Source organism: Mizuhopecten yessoensis, unplaced genomic scaffold (genome assembly GCF_002113885.1).
Source record: "Mizuhopecten yessoensis strain PY_sf001 unplaced genomic scaffold, ASM211388v2 scaffold10821, whole genome shotgun sequence".
Lineage (NCBI taxonomy): Eukaryota > Metazoa > Mollusca > Bivalvia > Pectinida > Pectinidae > Mizuhopecten > Mizuhopecten yessoensis.
Genome location: NW_018408738.1, coordinates 459,794 through 482,818, shown reverse-complemented (window position 1 = coordinate 482,818; position 23,025 = coordinate 459,794). Strand labels below are relative to the sequence as shown.

General features: G+C 35.7%; 1 protein-coding gene across 1 annotated transcript in view; it reads left to right on the top strand.

Annotated features, from left to right (window-relative positions):
• The first annotated feature begins 1,170 nt into the window (after window positions 1–1,170).
• The window catches only part of LOC110462700 (gamma-aminobutyric acid receptor subunit beta-like), a 119,431-nt gene continuing 97,576 nt past the window's right edge, over window positions 1,171–23,025 (top strand). Inside the window, exons 1-2 of the mRNA XM_021516802.1 lie at window positions 1,171–1,290; window positions 13,074–13,165. Of these exons, the coding sequence (XP_021372477.1) occupies window positions 1,199–1,290; window positions 13,074–13,165 (184 nt within the window). The 5' untranslated portion in view covers window positions 1,171–1,198. The remainder of the gene's footprint in view (window positions 1,291–13,073; window positions 13,166–23,025) is intronic.

Genomic DNA, 23,025 nt, shown 5'->3' with positions numbered 1-23,025 from the left:
CCAAAACTTAACATCACGCACTCACTGATAATATGTTATCTGCAAAGTATAGATAAATAAATTGTGAGCAGAATTTTTTCGTAATTTCTTTTAAACTTATCGCAAAAAATAGGTAAAACGAATATCCATATTCAAATCATATAAGCAACACGTATCGCAGCAGCAATAAGATTGCGCCGATACAATAGAATGCGATCAAATCAAATATATGGACGTTATTTTTTTATGGACACTTTTTTCACACATAATGACTTGAAAATAAGTTTTAAATACAACGTTTGTTTGGTTTACACCATAATTTGTAAAATCCAATAGTAGCTTATTCTGTATACGTTTTAAGTATTGAGTGTGTTGGAAACATAGAAGCAGTATATATGTCTGAGATGTTGTACACTTAACAAAAAGTAACCCGGAACGTAATGTTTGGAACATTTATGGCAAATAGTCTTCACCAGAACAAAGCAGAACAAAGCATACCTGAATCCAAGTGTCAAAACTTAAAAATTTAACATGTTTTAATTTTTGTAAATAAATATGATTACCTATGTATATTATGTTTAGGGTAAGTTTATATAAACAAATACGGTTGTCTTGTTTTCAGTTTCATGGTTATCTGAATGTAAATGTCAAAGATTAAAATTAAACTAATTTTGGGTAAGATGTATACATCTTATTTCACAATTCCATTGATAAAACCATATCATAGTGCTCGGAAGCTAATTTTTCTGTTATAGAAATGGTTCACGGTGTGTAATGAAGGTTTTGCTGGGACGTCAATGAAGGTATTGCATGGCTATGAGACGATAGATCTGTGTATGTCTAGCTCTTAACACGACCCGACACAGCATTAACATGAGAAACGGGAAAACAATACTTGGAACGGATCGACAACTTGTCAGCCAAAAAGGACCTGTCATCCCTCATACCAATACCTATTTAACAAAAATATCATTTCTTGATATGTTGGTAAAAATCAGTGTATGATCTATGAATTCTTTTGATAGCCAACATGAGAAATTCATTGGCCTACTAATCGATATTGACAACAAACATGACTCCCGATTGATTCCCGTCACACCACGCTACATACAGCACACGTTGTCTCTGGCGTCGAAGAAAAGAAAACAATGCGCGTGCGCGGTAAAATGGTTTTGCAGCAGAAGCAGACGACGTATAGCGTTTCTCTCAGTTACAGACGATGGTGGTGCGTCAGGTGGATTTGCAGGATGTCATGGAAATGTTTGGGAGGGTGACAGCCTTTCTACTCCTTTTGTACGCTGATATTTACCGGTAAGTGCCCGTTGTGAACGTTTTGGGGGTTCTACCAGCGCTTTCCCTCCACTGGCCAACAAACGGTCAAACAACACACATGTTGAGATTGACGTGAACGCTTACTACCATACATTTCTCCGAGTTATTGGCCCAAACCAAATCAGTCTATTGACAGGGTCGCAGAAATTGTTTGCAGTTACTTAAGCTTTTTTATTCTTCTGTTGTTGAAATGTCAACCTCAATCTATTGAAATGAAACCAGAGTTACGACTGAAATTTTCTTTCAATCGGATGTATTTCTGCACGCAAGAATCGAAAACCTTAACAGGGATTCTGTGCTAGGTTTGTCCAAAATTGGTAGTCTGTTTTATCTTATTCTTTATTGATGTGGTATTTTGTTGGTAGACCATTGCAATAGACCACTGAAAGCTCAATTTTAGAGCCAAACGTTAGAAATATTTTGATGCAGAAAAAAAGCTTCAATGTCTCTGGTCGTTACTGCCTACCAAAATGTATGTTTTATGCTGTATAATTGTGTCCCTGTTATCAGATACAGACAGGCGCCGTTTTGTTATTATTCGTGTGGACACCGCACACTGGTCCAGTGATGGGATAGCGCTTTGTTATTATACATTGGGACGCCAAATACTGGTTTGACGATAGGATAGCTCTTGTGTATTATAGGTTAGGAAACGACATACCAGTCTGGCGATAGGATAGCTCTGTGTTAATAAACGTTGGGGCACCGAATACTGTTCAGATGATAGGATGGCTCTTTGTTATTATACGTAAAGAATTCTGGTCCGAAGATAGGATGGACTTATCCTGCTAGTTATGATATGTTCAATGATTTGTTCATAACCCGCGTGAAGTTTTCAGCATTGTCGTTAACGGTTTTTAACATATATCACATACTTAGACATGAATCTCACTTTTTTAAAGAAGAAAGCATGCGTATCGTTATTATCTCTTTTCAATAGGCATGAATGTAAATCTGAGTAGGGAGTTTATGTAAATGGAAAGTACAGTTGTATGTATGAATTATTTCAATTTAAAGAAAAACGTTAAAATTCATTTTACATACATCAATTAACTAAGCACGTATTTTTGTTCAGTAAGAAATCGCATCAATAACACTTAAAGCTACTTATCATGAATATTTCACACATGCACAAGTTGTATTCCATTCAAACTGTATTGTTTTTATAGTTTTATGCATTGTTGATTTGTGAGGGATTTTATGGTCAACTAGTAGGCTATATGCATTCTGTTTTGCGCCTGAAAAGTTGTGTGAAGGATAGAAGTGCTAGAATGCCACTTGAACTATTATCTCTTAAGAATAGTCAGGACTGTAGCCTTGTCGCCTATTGATTATTTGTAATGATGAATTGTAAAGTTGTGTCTATGATACCTGTTACTGTATCTACCTTTATAAATGTACAATTGCCAAGGCGTCCCTTGCCTTCTATCTCTGCACCAACTGTCAGATCGTTCTTTTGTTTCCATGTACAATGTAAAGAGTCTATATAAGTTCAAAAGGAGAGAAAGCTATGCAATCTACAATGTAAAAACTCTGTATGGGTTCAATAGTAGATTAAGCTATGTCACCTTCAGTGCAAAGTCTCTGTATAGGTTCAATAGTAGAGTAAGCTATGTAACCTACATTGTAAAGTCTCTGTATAGGTTTTATAGTAGAGACATATAAGCAACCTACAGTGTAAAATCTATGTTAAGGTTTAATAGTAGAGACATATAAGCAACCTACAGTGTAAAGTCTCTGTATAGGTTTTATAGTAGAGACATATAAGCAACCTACAGTGTAAAGTCTCTGGATAGGTTCAATAGTAGAGAAAGCTATGTCGCCTAAAATTTAAAGTCGCTGTATAGGTTCAATAGTCGAGTAAGCTATGTAACCTACATTGTAAAGTCTCTGTATAGGTTCCATAGCAGAGTAAGCTATGTCACCAGCATGGTAAAGTCTCTGTATAGGTTCCATAGCAGAGTAAGCTATGTCACCTACTTTGTTAAGTCTCTGTATAGGTTCCATAGCAGAGTAAGCTATGTCACAAGCATTGTTAAGTCTCTGTATAGGTTCAATAGTCGAGTAAGCTATGTAACCTACATTGTAAAGTCTCTGTATAGGTTTAATAGTAGAGAAAACTGCAACCTACAGTGTAAAATCTCGGTTAAGGTTTAATAGTAGAGACATATAAGCAACCTACAGTGTAAAGTCTCTGTATAGGTTTAATAGTAGAGACATATAAGCAACCTACAGTGTAAAATCTCGGTTAAGGTTTAATAGTAGAGAAAGCTATGTCACCTACATTGTTAAGTCTCTGTATAGGTTCAATAGTAGAGTAAGCTATGTCACCAGCATGGTAAAGTCTCTGTATAGGTTTAATAGTAGAGACATATAAGCAACCTACAGTGTAAAGTCTCTGTAAAGGTTCAATAATAGAGTAAGTTATGTCACCTACAGTGTAAAGTCTATGCATAGGTTCAATACTAGAGTAAGCTATGTCACCTACAGTCTAAAGTCTCTGTAAAGGTTCAATAGTAGAGTAAGCTATGTCCCCTACAGTGTAAAGTATCGGTATAAGTTCAAAAGGAGAGTAAGCTATGCAACCTACATTGTAAAATATCTGTATAGGTTCAATATTAGAGAAAGCTTTGTTACCTACAGTGTAAAGTCTCTGTATAGGTTTAATAGTAGAGTAAGCTATGTCATCTACAGTGTAAAGTCTCTGTATAGGTTCAATAGTAGAGACATCTATGTAACCTAAAGTGTAAAGTCTCTGAATAGGTTCAATAGTAGAGTAAGCTATGTCACCTACAGTGTAAAGTCTCTGTATAGGTTCCATAGCAGAGTGAGCTATGTTATCTAAAGCGTACAGTATCTGTATAGGTTCAAACACAGTGTAATCTATGCAACCTCTTGTGTAAAATATATGTACAGGTTCAAAAGAAGATTAAGCAGTACCACCTCCTGTATAAAGTATCTGTACAGGTTCAATAGAAGATTAAGCAATACCACCTCCTGTATACAGTATCTGTACAGGTTCAAAAGAAGATTAAGCAGTACCACCTCCTGTATAAAGTATCTGTACAGGTTCAATAGAAGATTAAGCAATACCACCCCCTTTATAAAGTATCTGTACAGGTTCAATAGAAGATTAAGCAGTACCACCTCCTGTATAAAGTATCTGTACAGGTTAAATAGAAGATTAAGCAATACCACCTCCTGTATACAGTATCTGTACAGGTTCAATAGAAGATTAAGCAATACCACCCCCTTTATACTGTATCTGTACAGGTTCAATAGAAGATTAAGCAGTACCACCTCCTGTATTAAGTAACTGTACAGGTTCAATAGAAGATTAACCAATACCACCCCCTTTATACAGTATCTGTACAGGTTCAATAGAAGATTACCCAATACCACCCCCTTTATACAGTATCTGTCCAGGTTCAATAGAAGATTAAGCAATACCACCCCCTTTATACAGTATCTGTACAGGTTAAATAGTATAGAAAGCTATGATAATAATAATAATAATAATAATAATAATAATATACAACATTAATATAGCGCCCTATATAATTTGTAAAATTATTCTAAGGCGCTTTACAACATATGGGTTATAGTAATGGTTATAATTGTGAAAACAAACAACAAAGGCTTGCAATCACTTTCATACATTTAACAAGCAATATGCACATAATTGAACAAATAAAAGGGTGGTATTTACATGACGTCATTGCAAAGATTCTAAAATGCAGACGTGAAGAGGTGAGTGTTTATGTCCCTCTTGAACTTGGCCAGGGTATTTGACTTCCTAATAGCAGATGGTAAGCTATTCCACAACGTAGCCGAAACCCTCCCAAAGCATCTGTTTCCGTAGGTCACAGTACGAGATTTTGGGACACACAACAAAGATTCTGACTCCGACCGCAGTGATCTTGACGGCTGATACAGGGTAACAAGTTCCTGTAGGTACTGAGGAGCTGTTCCATTCAGTGCCTTGTATGTGTATACCAGAATTTTGTACTGCGACCTGTATCGTACAGGTAACCAGTGCAACGAATAAAGCGCAGGTGTGATGTGCTCTCTCTTTCGAGTACGAGTAACTAGCCGTGCTGCAGTGTTCTGAACCCTCTGCAGACGACTAGTTAGTTTGTCAGATATACCACAGAGCAGGGCGTTACCATAATCCAACCGAGAGGTAACAAGTGAATGCACCAAAATCTTGCATGCATCTGCAGTTAGAAACTGCCGAATACAGCCGATGTTCCTGATCTGGTAGTAACAGGATTTGGCAATAGCGTTCACTTGTTTCTCCATGTTCAGAGAACTGTCAAAGTATACCCCTAGGTTTTTAACAGCTGGAACAGTCTCAATAGTTCTGGCACCAACCTTGAGCTGGAGAGCCATTGTTTGCTGACACTTTGGGGAAAAGACGATTAGTTCCGTCTTTTCCTGATTAAGTTTAAGCATGTTGGCGTTCATCCAGATACTGATATCTGTCAGACAAGCTTCCAGACTTTCTGAGACTGTATTCCAACTGTCCTGTGGTTTTATGACCATGTAAATTTGTGTGTCATCAGCATAGCAATGATAGCGAAGGCTATGGCGACGACAAATCTCTCCAATCGGTTTGGAGTACATACAATATTTTCGTGGTCCTAACACCGACCCTTGAGGAACCCCGAAATCTAGTACTTTGTCATGTGAGGTGGCAGATCCGATGGCAACACACTGTCGTCGTTCACTCAGGTATGACTGTATCCAGCATAGTGCGGTATCTGTCACTCCATAAGAGTATTCCTGACGTTTATAAAGTATGCCATGGTAGATGACGTCAAATGCAGCTGACAAGTCCAGCATGACAAGTACCGCTCTGCACTTGTTATCCAATGCAGAAGCTATATCACTATGTACACGTAGGAGGGCCGTCTCAGTAGAGTGTCCCATGCGGTAGGCCGATTGCATGTTGTCATGGAGACTGTTTGCATGGAGATGAACCTCTAAACGCCGGACACAACCTTCTCCAAGATCTTAGACAGAAAAGGCAGATTTGAAACTGGGCGGTAGTATGCCACCTCCTGTATACAGAATCTATACAGGTTCAATATAAGATAAAGCAGTACCGCCTCCTGTATACAGTATCTGTAGAGGTTCAATAGAAGATTAAGCATTACCACCTCCTGTATACAGTATATATACAGGTTCAATAGTATAGTAAGCTATGCCACATACTATCTAAAATCGCAGTAGCATATTAAGTTAGCTGCATTATAATATTGAATTAACGGGGATCTCTGTCAACTAAATTACTTTTGATGTGATATGATTTGATTGCTACCCTTTCCATTAACTGCTGCAATAAATAAACAAGTTGGACGTGATGTGAACACATGTGTTTAACCCTGTATATTTGCAGTTTCTGTCCTAGATGAAATCAATATTGATTTGGTTTGAACTTAGCAAGTAGTATACCTGTAATTTTATTTATGTTTTAATTATAACTCTAATCGTTGAAGACTCGTTTATATTAAGCAAATTTTCACATTTGTATCCATACATCTTTGATTGAATTAGGAACTTTGATAGTGTATTAAAGATGGGGGTATAATTTGCAGTAGTTAATGTTTTGATTACATTTACATAATACCCTTCTGTTACAATGTATCAAAGGCTGACGCTTATCTTCTTTGTAGGATTTTCTTTATATATTAATGCTAATGAGATGATTTTGCTAGATTTTAAAAGTACATTTTAATAAATATGAATTAAATTGGAGCATTTGTTCCGATATGTTTACAAAGAACAATATCAGAACTCAAAGTTAACAAATGCAGACGATAGGGAACGAGGAGGGAATATCACAGAATGTTCATTGTTGTGATAATGTATATATATTTATGTTTTACATAACGCGAAAATTGACCCTCCCTCTTGTTACGTGATAGCCCAAATAGTTTGTTCCGGACACCCGTTTATAAGGAGAGATTTTATCATTCGGTTGTAAGTTGATATAACATTTATTATTGAACACATGATTTACAAGTTATACAAATTATTCACTTTGTATTCCATTTTCTTTGCTAGCAGAATTTCAATACTCTGTCACCTAAACTTCGTTTTGATGCCTGGTTATGTCGGAATAACTGAAAATAAAGGATAGGGATGCTAAAGCAACTCTTAATTTACAACTGGAACAAATTAAATGCATCTTAAACCTTCTATACCAATTGTTATTAAAGAAATGAACGATAAGTTGTTTTTAATTCAATCTTATATGAGTTCTTCCCTAACAAGTCGACGTGACTGCAGAGGTAAAGTTGTAAGTTCACGACTAGGCACATACCTAAGTTCCATGTACACATGCTTACATTTTACGAAATAAAATCAATCTTATTTTCATGCTTGTGATCGACCATTTATTGTCCCACAGTTTATTATCGAATGCGCCGATTTTAAACAAGTACATGAAACATTATTTTATACAAATGTATAACATCTATGAAAAATAGGTTTGATATATTTCTTTGCCATTGGTATATAATTATCTACATTCAATTAATTTGTACAAAAATCTATGTTATCATGTTTTACAACCAAATCTTTTGCTATTGGTGTTTTTGGTATCTTTGAAACATTGTAACAATTTAAATTTAAGTTTGATGTTTTCCTTTTTGTTAACGTCAGTTCTTAGTGTTGTTGGGCATGTGTCTCAAATTGACGATTGGCCTTATAACAATACAAAAACAAAACAATTGCACATTTTTCAATGCTCATTATAAAACATGTGATGACTTAAAGGGGTTTTTCTAATTAATTAGACACTTTTATTTGAACGGCATTTGGCCTAGGATCAATATGTTTTAGGTACTCTAGTTCGAAATGTGATAAGAAACGGCGATGGTCCATCGACAATATTGTAACGATTTAAAGAATCAAATGAATGTTTTACACATAAATCTTCCAGGAAGGACCTCAACTGATAAAAACATTTATTCTACGCGTTTGTCTAAAATTCCATATCAGCAGCGCTGTACAAAATCTATAATGCAATTATGCAAAACTATCGGTACAAGTACGGTAAACAACACGCAAATAGTACGCTAGAATTTTTATTTTCCTATGCAAAATTTTGAAATGTTGAAATGTCTTTGACTATTTCTGTAATCAGACAATGAAAGGAAAAATAGGCGATGAGCCTTTTTTCGTTTATATACAAAAGTACAAAGTTATAAGCAATTGGGTTAATTACCAGTTGGTTTAGCAATAAGAACACGTTCAAATTAACACAATATGTTGTTCAATATGTACTTTCGAATGACAGGTTGTCTACATGACTATTATAATTAAATATCACAATTCTCTTCTAACATTTTAATCAATACTAGCTCAGGGGAACACTGCAACCACCAGCGTGCCAATACAATTACTGCACACTTGGACTGCTACATTGTACTATACAATACAATTACTAGTACATTATGATATATTACTTATATTGTGACATAATATTGTATTTCTAGTACATTATGATGTATACATGTAACTTAAATTGTAACATGATATTGTATTTCTAGTACATTATGATATATAACTTGAGTTATAACATTATATTGTATTTCTAGTACATTTTGATACTGTATTTACATGTAACTTAACTTTTAACATGATATTGTATTTCTAGTACAAAATAAAAAAAAAAAATATACTTAAACACGAAAAGAATAAAACAGTTTAACCTGATACAACACAAACCCGGGATGAGGAATACAGACGGACACACGTTGTGTAATCTGGACAGTCATGGTCACTGCAAGGGCCCATCAAAGTTGCATCCTATGAAATCATTGAGAAAACGTAAGAGTTGTTTCCGATAATTTTAATACTGCCCAGTATTTCAGTTGTTTACTCCAAAGCCGTTTGTAATTTGAGCAAAATATACCAAAACGTAAATCAATGCTTTAAGATTATTTCAATATGAAACCATTTTTTATGATGCAAAACGAACATTTATATACTTTCATAAAATAAATCGCTTGGATTGTTTTGGCCAAAATTCTTAAGTACTTCTCTTCATCAATACAAATGGTTTTAACTGGATCAATCATACGAGACGCAGACACTCACATTTCTCCTTACATTCATCAATGTCTTAAAGCAAAAAGAGAGAGAAAAAATTACGCAGGGACCGTCATAAGTAGGAAGTATTGACGATATTGCATGGCTCATTTCTCTTGGGTGTTAATACGTGGATTTGACGCGAATTTGTCCGTGCGGATTTGCAGACGTGTGGGTCATGGATAGTGATTAGGGTGAGTGGGGTTAAGGCGGATTGAGGGTGGAGACATTGCAGGGGCATCGTGGGCATTGTGGATTATATAATTATTGACGTAATTATCGAATCACATTTAAACAAAATGTTTTCCTGTTTATTATTCTTTTGCGAAATTCGTTTATGTAGATGGTTTTAATTTTTGTATGTTGGTAAATACAAAGTATTGCGTCTTTAGAAAGTAATTCCAGACCAAGGGTTTTAATCAAAATTTTCAAATCATATAATTTTCGGTATGAAGTTACTTTTATCTGATTGATACATGTTTCCAAACCTTTAGACGTAGTCGAAACATAAAAAAACAATAGATATTATTAAATAACATAGCAAATTGATATTCTGTGTCGAATGTATGTATCGTATCAGCTGTAATAATTTGCAAAGATGTTCGATTGCGTAATTGGCGTTAAAAAGAATCTCATGAGAGTATATTTAATTCCATGGTAACTACACCAAAACTGCGACATAGAATACCGCCACGTTTGTTGGTACTTTTACTCTATTAATGTTTGATCTTGTCCCGTATTCAGAACGTTCTAAACCTTAAATTCAATCTCAGATTCTTTGCTCAAACAAAATTTCCTGTTCAAGCGATAAACGAATAAAAAAATCACACACACAAAAAAAAACTTGAACTGCTACATTGTACTATACAATATAATTACTGCCTACTTAAACTGCTAATTGTACTATACAATATAATTAATACCTACTTAAACTGCTACATTGTACTATACAATACAATTACTGCACACTTGGACTGCTACATTGTACTATACAATACAATTACTGCACACTTGGACTGCAACATTGTGCTATACAATACAATTTCTACCTACTTAAACTGCTACATTCTACTGTAAATTATTTGTATTCCAGATCGCAATTCACTACAGCTCTTGCAAAATTCGTTTTCATTTAAAATAATTTCTTTACATTGCATCACCATAAAGAGTTTCAATTTACTCGAAGACTCGAATACTCGTAGCGACATGATCTAACCGATATCTTCCATACTGTGGCAGATATCAAAAGTGATATCTGTATCAGTGTGGGGATGTTATTTTTGGTAATGACAAACCAAAACGGTTCCTCCTATATTTACTGACTTTACACAAAGCCGCAGATCTTCTGGGCAGATGATAATAAAGCAACGACAGAAAAAGTTGTTGTTTTGGTTCAACTTTGCTACACATTCTAAAACATTTTGTAAGAGGATAGTGTCAAATATTACCTGGAAACTGTATGACCCCATTTGAGTAGCCCGTCAAAATGGTACAAAAGCCTCGTTGTCAAGCGTGACGTCATTAGAATGTTATTCCGATTTTACATCCCCTACTGTTTCGATGCAGTACATTTTTCGTTTTTGTCTCTGAAGAGAATTTAGATGTTTAGATATATATGGCGTAGTATACTTCGCACTCGTAAAAAATATCCGTATTATTTCATACTCAATAATATGTTACTCAGCGGGAAATCATTAGATATACCCCATGTACTCCACTGTACATATTATCACTATTATAAGTGATTTTTTAATTAATGCACATGTGTGTATTCTGTCGTAACTGTACCGTAATAACTGTAACCATAACCATGAGATATTTTAAAATTTATTTTACAATATAAATCGGTCAAATACAATATCGTTGCACCATGAATGAACTTAATTGAACCTATTAGAAGCGTACGGATGTCACATAGCCTTCTCTTGTATACTAACTGCTGACAAGAGGTAACCTTGTATGGTACGATGAACTGAAAGCATGTTAAGACGCGTCTAACTTCCAACAGATAACTAGCGTGTACTAGCCCCGTTATGTATTCGGAGCTGTCCTTTTCCTTGCGCGCAAAGAATTTAAGTTTGACATTTCTTGTCCTTTTTGTATGTAAATAAATTATTCTCTAATTCCCTTTTATCAATTCTCTAAATAATACATATATATGTGCTAGTCTGTAGGAGCAGGAACTAATTTAAAAGTGATGGGAATCGACAGCATCAATTTAAAGTACTCGCCATGTTTCGTGGTATACCGCAATTCGGCAGTATTGTGAGACATCTTTATTCTTCTACATCCACTGCTTATTGCACACTTTGCTAGTAAGCTTGTTCCTATGTTGCATGTCAATTAGTGAGCAAGGCTTTACCCGTTATGTCCATGATGGCTTCGAATGTTTCATCTGCTGCCATATACATCTATTGACTACAAATATTAAGCTACATGAAAGATGTGGAATCAATTATCATAACGGAAATGCGAAGATTTAAGATGCACTGATTTAGACTGTCGATCCCTGATGATTGTGTATTCAGTAAAACATTAGTACATGCATGCAAATTCCCTTCCTCAAAAAGAGCCTAGTTCTCTCTGAGTTTTCGTTACGGTTACAAAATGGATTCACGTGTGATAATTGCGACAAAACATTTCTACGAAACCGAAAGCCTTATGTTTATATACATATATTGTTATTTCAGTACAAATGAGAACAAATATCGTTGTCATGTGATATGTGTAGACATACCTGGGTAAAGAGGAATTTATACAAACGAAACGCTAGAGCTGAGAGTAAACTATTTGTATGGACATCAGGTCAGACATTTCAGTCAGGATTCAAGATCATCGCTAGGTCAGTACACATTGTATTACAGACCAGTAAGCCAGGAACATGGCTAACGTAGGTCATACATGTTTCTAGTAACCTTGACAAGAGCTCTGATGGAAAAGAGACATCCCTGGCAGACAGAACCGCTGGAAGTTACACAACTAAAACGTTATTTCCTCCACATTTACGGGATAAGGTCATAAAAATGAGAGAAACATACTATTTATGTAGAAACTAGTTTCGCCTCCATTGATTGTCCTTGGACTTCACTTATGTACGGTATATAAATGGTGTGTTTCGTGGCTGAGGCAATAATCATTGTTTACTTGTGGTCGTTTACAGGGCTATATATTTTGTACATAGATGGACAGTTTGCCTTTACGGTACGCAATATCTAATCGATTGCTTGAGAAGTATTAAATGCCAACGTAACAAGACTGCCCTTATGCCTTCAAAATCCAGCTACTTAAACATGTGTATTCCTGTTTTCTTGATATCTGATCACTTTGCATTTGTTACAAAATAAGGTCACTTTTTAATTATTTAAATGATAATGATAAAATAACACCAGTACGTTGGTTTCTGTTTCTGCTTGTAATAAATAGGTATATTTTACAGAATGGATATTTGCATGGTCTAGATACAGATAGTTTTTCTTTTAGATTTCCTTTATTTCATTATCATTGCTACATTAATTAATTCCATTGTTGCTCTGTTCCATAATCAATTATTAAAAACGACAGCTTTACGTTTGTGATGTGATATAGCAAACGCATATTTTTTAACATTTTATGTTGTACAGTAGTAGCGTGTGTTTCACTGAAACCTTCATCTCTGTTTTCAGAGCGTCCGACACCGTTCCTCTTGCCAACACATCAGCTACTATAGAGGACATGTTGGAAGGATATGATATAAGACTCAGGCCAAACTTTGGAGGTAAGCAATGATTTATCAAAAATAGATTATCCAACTCCTGTTTACCTTTATGGATTAATCATCAGGCTTTCGGTCTTAGCCCTTCGTCAGGGATTAAATGTCACTGGACCTCTATGTCACATCCATCTTGACAAACATGTTGAGTAACTATGCCGTTGATGTTGATGAAGTCACAACACTGTTATCATGACGTCAACACAACACAATGACGTCATCAAACCATTATATTAGCTTATGTGTTTGTATGTATCACATATGAAAACGTGCCTTTGGACTATTTGCATTCTTATGTCTTGCAGTTTCCTTGTCGTCATGTGAGAGAAATGCTTTTTTATGAATGTTTAACACTTCTTGACTTCCGATTGCCAAAAGGTTATTAATGTGAGGTATTGTAGTTCACTATTGAAATACTGAGGAGTATTTATTATATACCCCAGAATTTTGCAATGGAATATAACCTTCGTTAATCAAATTTGAGAACTCTGTACTAAAAGCGAAGGCGAAGTCACAAAACAGAATGTGCAGGCCCCATTAGTTATCAATAAATGTATCTTTAATAGTTTTAGAAAACATGCCAGTTTATATGACGTCCTGACACAAGCAAAATAATCTCCAACAAGTTCTTAGTATGTGGTATCATATTTGTAGAACAACTTTAACTTCTCACGTATATGCTCTAGGCGACGTTCTGTTTGTGTGGAGATGTTGGAATCCTCAGCGTTAAAACGACTACAATTCGGAGGCACCGTCTGTTCTATTGGTTGGGCTCTTGCAGTATTTCCTCTGGTTTTGGTGTTCCTGTGTATCCCGATATTGTTCTTTCTTAACAAAAACCTTTCTCTTGATGTACTTCATAGAAAATGCGACCTCCTTTGAGATCCTCTATATATACATGTAGAACGGGTAGGGAAACTTGTTGACATCCTCAAAATATAAAACTGGAAAAGAAATACGTTTGATATCCTCTTCATTTAGCGTAGGAAAAGCGAATATGTTTCAGAACATCTATTTGTAGAACAGAAAACTCGTTTTCGAACCTCTGTTTACAGTTCAGGAAAAGGAACTTGTTTGAGAACCTCTATATATAGAACAGGAAAGATAACTTGTTTTAAATCATCAACATAAATAAATAGAGAATAGGATTTAAATGGAAATCGTCTATACAAATCATAAGAAATGGATACTCGTTTGAGATCCTCATTATCGTTGCTTTTTTTTGTCCTGGATTTGTGTCACTGTCACTACCGTTTGATACAAATATTCTGTTAGAAAAATATTTGTTACTATTTGTATTATTATTTCATCTTTGCTAATTTTTGATAGCAAACAAAAAAGGTCAGGTTGTTTCAAAGATAGCAAGGCGAACATGGTTTAAGTACATTAAACACTTTACCTAAGTTTGAACAATGCTTTCCTTCAACAGAAAGCAGAACATGCGACTTGATTTTCTTTTGGTTAAAGCAAAAGATAAATGGTGTTAATTTGATTGACATTATATTCTCAATTATAGTTCAAAGGAATACGACGTTTTGTTATATATGTTTTTCTAATCCCATCAACTGTTTAAGACTCTCGTTCAAGTTTTTGTCACGTCTGGATCCGTTGGATATTTTCTACACCCCAAGCCTGACTTTGATGTACAGTGGCCGGATGGAAGCTGCCAATAGCTCTATGACACAGATCCCAAGGTCGCCCTTCTTAGGTTATTTGTTGAGTCACGCACTCAAATTCTAGGAACGACTAACTAATTTACAGATTAAACTGAATTGTCGTTAGGCCCTTGGTGAGACTGTGTTTATAAACGATGAAGGATGCATTTAAAATATAAAAAAACACAAATTTAATTGCTCAAAGATTGCATTGCGAGTTCTATTTTCATTTCAAATTAACACGATTTTCAGCGAAACTGAGGTAATGTCTGACCTTGGCACATATAGGAATACGAATACTTGGTTGTTGATCGCGTATCAATTTATACTAATTTCAGAAACTATTTCCTTGCTTTTCAGTTGTTATTTAATATTTTAGATGATACTCTATCTTCCTAAGTTCCTACTACGTGGTTTTAATACCGGTAATTTTCAAAAGGATTAAAATTGATAAGTATGTAATATACACAACCTCTATTAATCTATTGTTCGTTATGTGAGACGGCCGATGAAATATATCATCTGAGATATTGAATACCAAATGTGACATTTCGGATAAAACACCATTTAAGACCAGCTTTACTACATGTATTTGGGTCTGTCCCTTTAATACCATCCCGAGCAAGGATCACCATGTGAGACACTTGCATTAATACCTATAAAGCCAGCATGATCATGAGTTACATCAGTATCCCTATGTGGAACAACCGCACACAAAATACCATCACAAGTCATTAATAGCTATGTGTTTACCACACTTCTAGTCTGACACATCATTCTTATTGATGTAATCAATAACAATCCAATTGACTTATAAGAAGAATGATAGAATGATTTCAAAATACATATTGGATTTACTGATACCACAGCTGTACAAACCAGTCCCACAGCCCCAAGGTTCAACGCAGTAATTATGAGACTAGCGTCGTCAGCAGTTTATGTACAGAAGTTTGATTATGATACCTTCTCATTTACAGAATTCAGGATTATTTTTTTCTCTTACAAAATTATTACAACTAATACATCTAAAGTTTAACCTTGACATCTCATGAGGACAAATGCAATAACTCGTTTTAGATAATAATCTAGTAATTTAATTATATCAGGATAATTACGTGATATATTATAAACTATGACAGTGTTACACTGTTTGTTAAACCAATTTATATTTCCTTAATTTAGTATTGAGTGCTTATGTCTATTATTCCAGAATGTTTGAGAAGTAAGTTGCATGTACAACATACACCAATACTATAGGAACCACAGGAAAAACAATTTTAATCTTACATTTCTTTATCATTATATTTACCTCTATAAAAAAAAGGAAATAAGAACCAAAAAACTGTTCCTGTTAGTTTATTCTTAACAACCGTTATCTTAGAAAGCCTTTATTCTATGGAAGGATTACTGTAAGCATTTATCTATATTTATATTTGCGCTGCAACCCATTTGATGAACATTACCAGCAGAAATGCATTTCATTTGAGTATGAAAGCAATACCTGTCGTGATGTAATAATGTTGTCATATATTAACCTTTTCCAGTGAGAGTCTTGTCGCTTTGCTTCGGATAACAAGGATAATGTCCATGCGTCAAACTCTCAAATGACTTTGGTTTTATTATTGGCGCCAATTATGATATGACTTTCATTTTTACACGTATTCCCTTTGTAAATTTTTGCAGCGCCTATCTTCGGTGCAATATCACGTCAAAAGTCAATTACATATATTAACATATTGTGACGGAAGAAAAGAAATAAGAAAAGGAAGAATTTTTAAAGACAACTATTACACTGTACATCTGCCACCTTTACGTGTACATAAAAACCGCCGACATTTTTCGACAGAAGATTTCAAATCTGTGATACCGTCAAGCTAAACAGATCAATGCATTTCTACGGTTATCCTATTATTTGTTTGATAATACAATCACCGAATCCTTGTCTTTGATACGTAGGAAAAAAGCATACACTGACCTTTCAGTGATAGGACTAACGAAATTCTACGGGATATAGGACACGCATTGACCGTCAGGTTATAGGTATAACTCAATTATCACCAATAAGCGAGTACCTTTCTTAGCATACGTTTCCAACGAAACGTCAGACTTTGGGAGGGTCACACCCTGAAGAGATACCAGTCAAACTGACGGATGATCTACATGGACGCCAATTAGCCATATAATAGCAGTCTACTAGGGTATCCCATCCGCTCCGTTTGTAAAATATACCAAATATGACGTATTCATATTAACATTGACGTGGCTTTAGGGGAAATGTTTTCCAGAGTTTTTCTGTTGCTTTTTCGGAGTCATTTGATAGAGGAAAAGGTATTAAAACGAAGTGAATTTTCTATTCCGGCCCTCTGCTACAGACGCTCTGTCGTAAATCCTTTTGTAATTACTATAACTGTGTTATATAACAATGGTATGTCAAATGTCTGCCAAGGGTAAATTTGATTTTGATCATTTTACTTTTTAAGGTTAAGAATATAAATATTTATTCCAACATGATATGAATATTAAAACATAATATCATTGCGCACTGTTTCAGGAACCATCTCCCATGCATTCGATGACAAAGATTTTGTTTGCATTAAAAACGAACCCATGGAGACATACGTTCTGTTAGGCTTTGCTTTTTGAATTCATAATGTACATTTTCATCTTTAAAATAGCTTAACTATTCACTCAGAACGCGCATAAAACTCTATGATCTCCTTAATAGATACAAAACAAACGTCCTACCATCACCGCGGTATATGTGTTAGATAGCTTCCTATCATTAACTCGATGTCTGTTTTTCTTAACGTCCAAACATCACCGCGGTGTCTGTATTTGATAACATCTTACCTTACCGAGGTGTCTGTTTTAAGAAACTTCCTGCTATCCTCACAGTTTGCATTTTTAGAAAACATTGTAACGACCTACAATTACCAAAGTATGTGTGCTTGTTGTTAGTTTTCCACCAAGATCCCATTGTGAAGGGTCTGTTATTTTACTACTGTTATGTGCTAGCTAGTTTTATTAAGCAGATCTACATAGATTTTTAGGATCTAAGGTAGGGAATCAAATAACAACGTTTGATATTATCTTAGACGGATTCGCTATGAATGATTCGCCAATCGAGCCGTCTTCTACATGTACCTCTCCGTCTGCGTTGTCTTTAAACAAAAATCGACAAATGGTGTGAACAAATATGAAACGTCGCTCATTTAAAGACCAGTGCAATCCATTAAACACATGCAGTGCAAGAAGTCGCATATAGCACAGTTGGAGGTGCGTCAGTTTATTGACAAACAGGTCGTAAGATTGATTCCTTCAGACGGCTGGTTAGGTTTTGGCATTGAACAAGACATTTTACCTTGTTACTCAACGTGTTGTATTCGTTTTGGCAAATTTTACAAATAACAGATAGAGCACCTTCACAATCTCTAGCAGGAACACACACGCCTACACACTTGATAACAATGTTGCAAAATAATAGCATTTTTATTGACCAGTCCATATCTATTGCAAACATACATTATACGTACTTCTATCATAGTGAGGCTGCACCAGAGGTGTGGGAGGGCTAGCTTGTTTGCAGAAGTCATGTTAATATCTGATCGCGTGCCAGAGACAAACTGACCTCAGACTCAATGTAGTGGCAGTAACTGACCCCATAAACGTAACAGAGGTCAATACTGACCATTACTGATTGTCTACGTAAACGTAAGACACGAGCCATTACAAGTTAAGGATTGATTCTGATCGACTAGTCCACGCACACACTTGGAAAGGGAAATAATGGAATTGTTGTTCATATGCTTTGTCAGAATATGTTAGTAATCATATACTGTTTGTACTGTATGATATGATACTTTTACGTGCTTGATAGGGGTTTTCAATGCATTTTTATTTCGGATGCACCATGAATTATATTATACATTTATAGACAATTATTATCAGCAATGCACCATAAAAACATAATTTAACCAAGGAGACGTGAAAACAAAAGGGAGGATCATGGACCTTACAAATTGTGAGGGGAATAAACACGTGCTCTAAAAGAATAAGCGCACATGTAGCCGACACTGCGATATCCCTAGTGAGTTATACGAACACTGATTATAATAGACACACTGAAAAGGTCTATTATAATAGGAGTCACGGAAAAATCATAGTTATAAATTAGGTCATGATGTCAGTCGCAGATTTTCTGCACCATAAAAGTTCCTTTAAAATAACCATGGCAATATTGTTTCAACTGAAGAATTCTATCTAGAAAATATGTACCTCCAACAGGTTCTGGAAAAGCATATAAGGTGCAATGTACTCACGAAAGGATAATTGAGGGTGACATAAAGGTGTCATAGAATTGTCTAAGAATTCGCAGTGCCATACAGTTTTTGTCGTATAATAAACTATTACAATTCAGTAGAGATAGACGTTTACTGTCATACTGTAGGTAAATGTTTTTGTAGGTAATAAAGGACGATTATTACTTAAGATTAATGTCATAGAACTTCAAATAAAGGATCATTCTTTATCAGACTGTACTGAAAGGCAAAGGATTGAAATTGGGGAACATTTATGAGCACTCTGGAAGTGCATGTAATCGAGTTTGGTAGTGATTGACCTTTATCGTCACAACATAGGTACATTCTCAGAATTTGGTAATGACCTACCATTAATGCATACTTAAGGCAAATGGCATATAACCTAGAAGTAAGGGACCATTTATGTTATACTGTAGGCAACTGGCATAGAGTTTTGTTGTGAGGGGCCACTATTGTCACGCTAAGGATAACTGGATGAAATGTCTTCAATATATCTTCATGATATGATCCATGAAGTCTAGACGTGATGTGCAGCTAGTTCACATAGGAAAGCTTAAAACTTATTTAAATAGTTTGGAAAAATAATTTAACACAACCGCTATCTTTTTTTCAAATCAAAATATTTTATTTGTGACATCGCCTTTGAATTTCATGACTTTTTGATGACTGTTTTAGTTGTTTGCATCATTTTTGAGTTGTATTTTGTTCTTATGTGTATGCTCAGAATATAAATCAGAGAGTTTATTATGTGTCTCTTGTATGACTGACACGACAGTGATATTGCTATATTGCCAAGTTCATCTGTTAATAAATCAAGGACTTATATCCAGAATCAGTGATGTATGATGCTTTGATATGTAGAAGATGTTCACAATATTTACTTAGGATGCTAGTCTGTGCATAGTTCTAAACATGCCTTGATAAAACAGCTGACACTGGAGGTCAATACCCCACCAACGCCAGACGACATCTCCTGCCACGCCGTGTACCGGTGTACACTCGCAATCGATGCCTCTCCATGAAAAAACCCAAATCCCATTCATTAAATTAGTCCCATTCCAGGCTACTGCTATCTGGAACAACGACACATTCGTTTAATCTACTTGTAAATACGTTAAAATGTCGTATATACAAAAATAGCAGTAGTATATCTTCAAGTTCTTAATATTGTCCTGTAATTTGATTTACAAATCTCACCCGCTGTGCTTTGCTTGAAAGTTTATTTATGTGACAATGATTAAATGAGGATTGCACACTATGCGAATCTTTCAGGTCGAAATCTCCTCCTGTTTCAATATCACCCTAACGTGAGATACCAGATAGCCGTGTTTCTTATCCATTTGATATATCAGAGAGAGGTTCCTTTCGTTGAATTCAATTTTTAAAAGTTCTGAGGCAACTGTAGCCGGCACTAAAGACATCCATGGTTAAACCATGGATATGGTGTTAGATAAAGCAAATCGATGTCCCTAAAGGATGATGTAGTGCCTGCGCAATACCCAAGGTCAGTATACATGGCGACGTGTGTCTGGAATAGTAGTGTGTTATACGATATCACCGATCATTCCTCCGCCATCCTGAAGACTGACACGTGAAAACATGCGTGTACGTAGCCTTGGTTACAAGGTAAACTGTCCCACCAACCTCCCGGAGACTGACACATGGCAACAGATGTGTACGTAGCATTGGTTATAAGGCATCGGTGAGCATCCCGACATAAAGACACAAGTGTACGTTACCTTAGCAGGAAGTGTCATAGTATCACCGTTAACGTTATTGTCAGTGACGAAGGGAAGCAAGTATTTCACTGTCTTGGTTACAAGGTAGATGTCCCACTTACCTCCTGGAGACTGACACATGGCAACAGATGTGTACGTAGCCTTGGTTACAAGGTAGATGTCCCACTTACCTCCTGGAGACTGCACATGGTGTGTGCATTGCCTTGGTAACACGGTAAAATGCTCCACTAACCTCCTGAAGACTGATACACGGCAACAAGTGTGTACCTAGCCTTTGTAACAAGGCATCAGTGGTCATCTCATAACCTCATAACATGTAGACGAACGTGTACTTAACCCTGCTAACTAGTATCAGTTATCACCCCTAACCTTATTGACACTGACACAGGAAAGCAAGTGTATACGTAATATTGATAACCATTCATCATTGCTAACCCCCTTCCTCCTGGAGACTAACACAAAGACACAAATGTGTACCGTAAAACCGACGTCACTTTTCCTAAATGCCTCAGCTTACTGGCCATTGCACAGTATTAACCAATTTACCTAAAGGAAACTTCTCCCATCGCCTAGTTGGTAACAAAGCAGGTGTATCATTGAAATATGTTATCGTCCGTCCTATCTGACACAGAGAATACTGGTCGAATGCGAATTGATAAGGAGTAGTTGACAATCATCCCCTGCTCAATAGTCTATACCATTGACAATGATGTGTATACACTGCAGTAACCGTAGTCTAAATAGCATCCCCTGCTCTCAAAATCGACATTTCTTTGTCTACATACTCCCGATAATGGATTATTAACCACATCTGCCTTCCCGCGGACTGACACAAAACTATACATTTACGTACTGCTATTAATTGATACCAATGATCACCCCTTGCAAATGTGACAAATGGACACTGAATTGTGTATTTTCAACGAAGTGCTGTCCGTTAAATGTGATGACTGCTATAAGGCATAACGTCAATACAGGCGTAACAATGTATCAATTACGCATTCGTCTGTTTATGTTGACTTTACATTTCAAATTGGAACTTGCAACGACAAGAAACATTTAAAAGTTTGTTAATTCTTACAAATATCATCGTCACGTTTGTTCATCTAGCTTTATGCGTAAAACATACATAGCATTGGAAGGTCAGATGTAGGAAATCCAATGGTCAGAAACTGAGTATTCAGATCATCATCAATATGTATCATTACTGAATACAGGAAGGTCGTAAAATAATATCTTATTGTGAGAAGAAGTTCTATTCACCTTAGTATTTTATTCATATCACTGTTATATGGTGCTTCAATATATTCTTTGAGGTTTGAATCGCTTCTAAGTAGCTACATATCTGTTTAACAACACCGTGGTGATTAAATCAGTATATCTATTTATACATTTGTATCATTAACGTCATCACCTTGTCACGGTTTGTTGTGAAGGCCGCCCATGTTGTCCGACCTTGTTTGAGTAATGTGTCAATAGCACAAGATCTCGCTTGACTTACCTATTCTTACTTCATTGATCATGTCACAACGTCTCGTTTTTGTTTGACCCGTTCCAAATTCTGTGTTCATAGTACAATAACCTGTTCCTTTTTGAACATTTTTAAGTTCTCTGTTTAAGCCTCCATATCAAGTTCTTTAATAGCCTTGTCTCAATTCTCTATGCATGACACAATGTATCGTTTTTGTCTGATCTAGTTTGGTCTAAATGATCTGTTCATGACAAACCATCGCGTGTTTTTCTGACCTAGATGACATCATCACACTTTCGTGTTGACAAAAGCATCACTTGTCTCTTATATTTTAGGATTTGATTTTCTGCCAAACTGTAAAAGTATATCCTTTATATCATATCTGTGATAAATGCTGAGCACACGACACTTTGCTTGTACGTAAAATCTATAGATAGTGTACTTTTATTTCTGTCCTATTTCAATTTCATACACAAACAAATATATTGACTGTCCGTGTCTAATCCTAACCAGATCCTACAACATTAACCAATTGGTCCCCTTTGCGCAGCCTAGCGCCTTTATAACAGCGTTTGTCTGCCAAGCGGGCCATTAACATACCAATTTATCTCAACAGGATTTTACATTTGGAAAATCGTACTTTCTTTCTTGCAAACGTCCCACACATGCCATGTCAGGATTA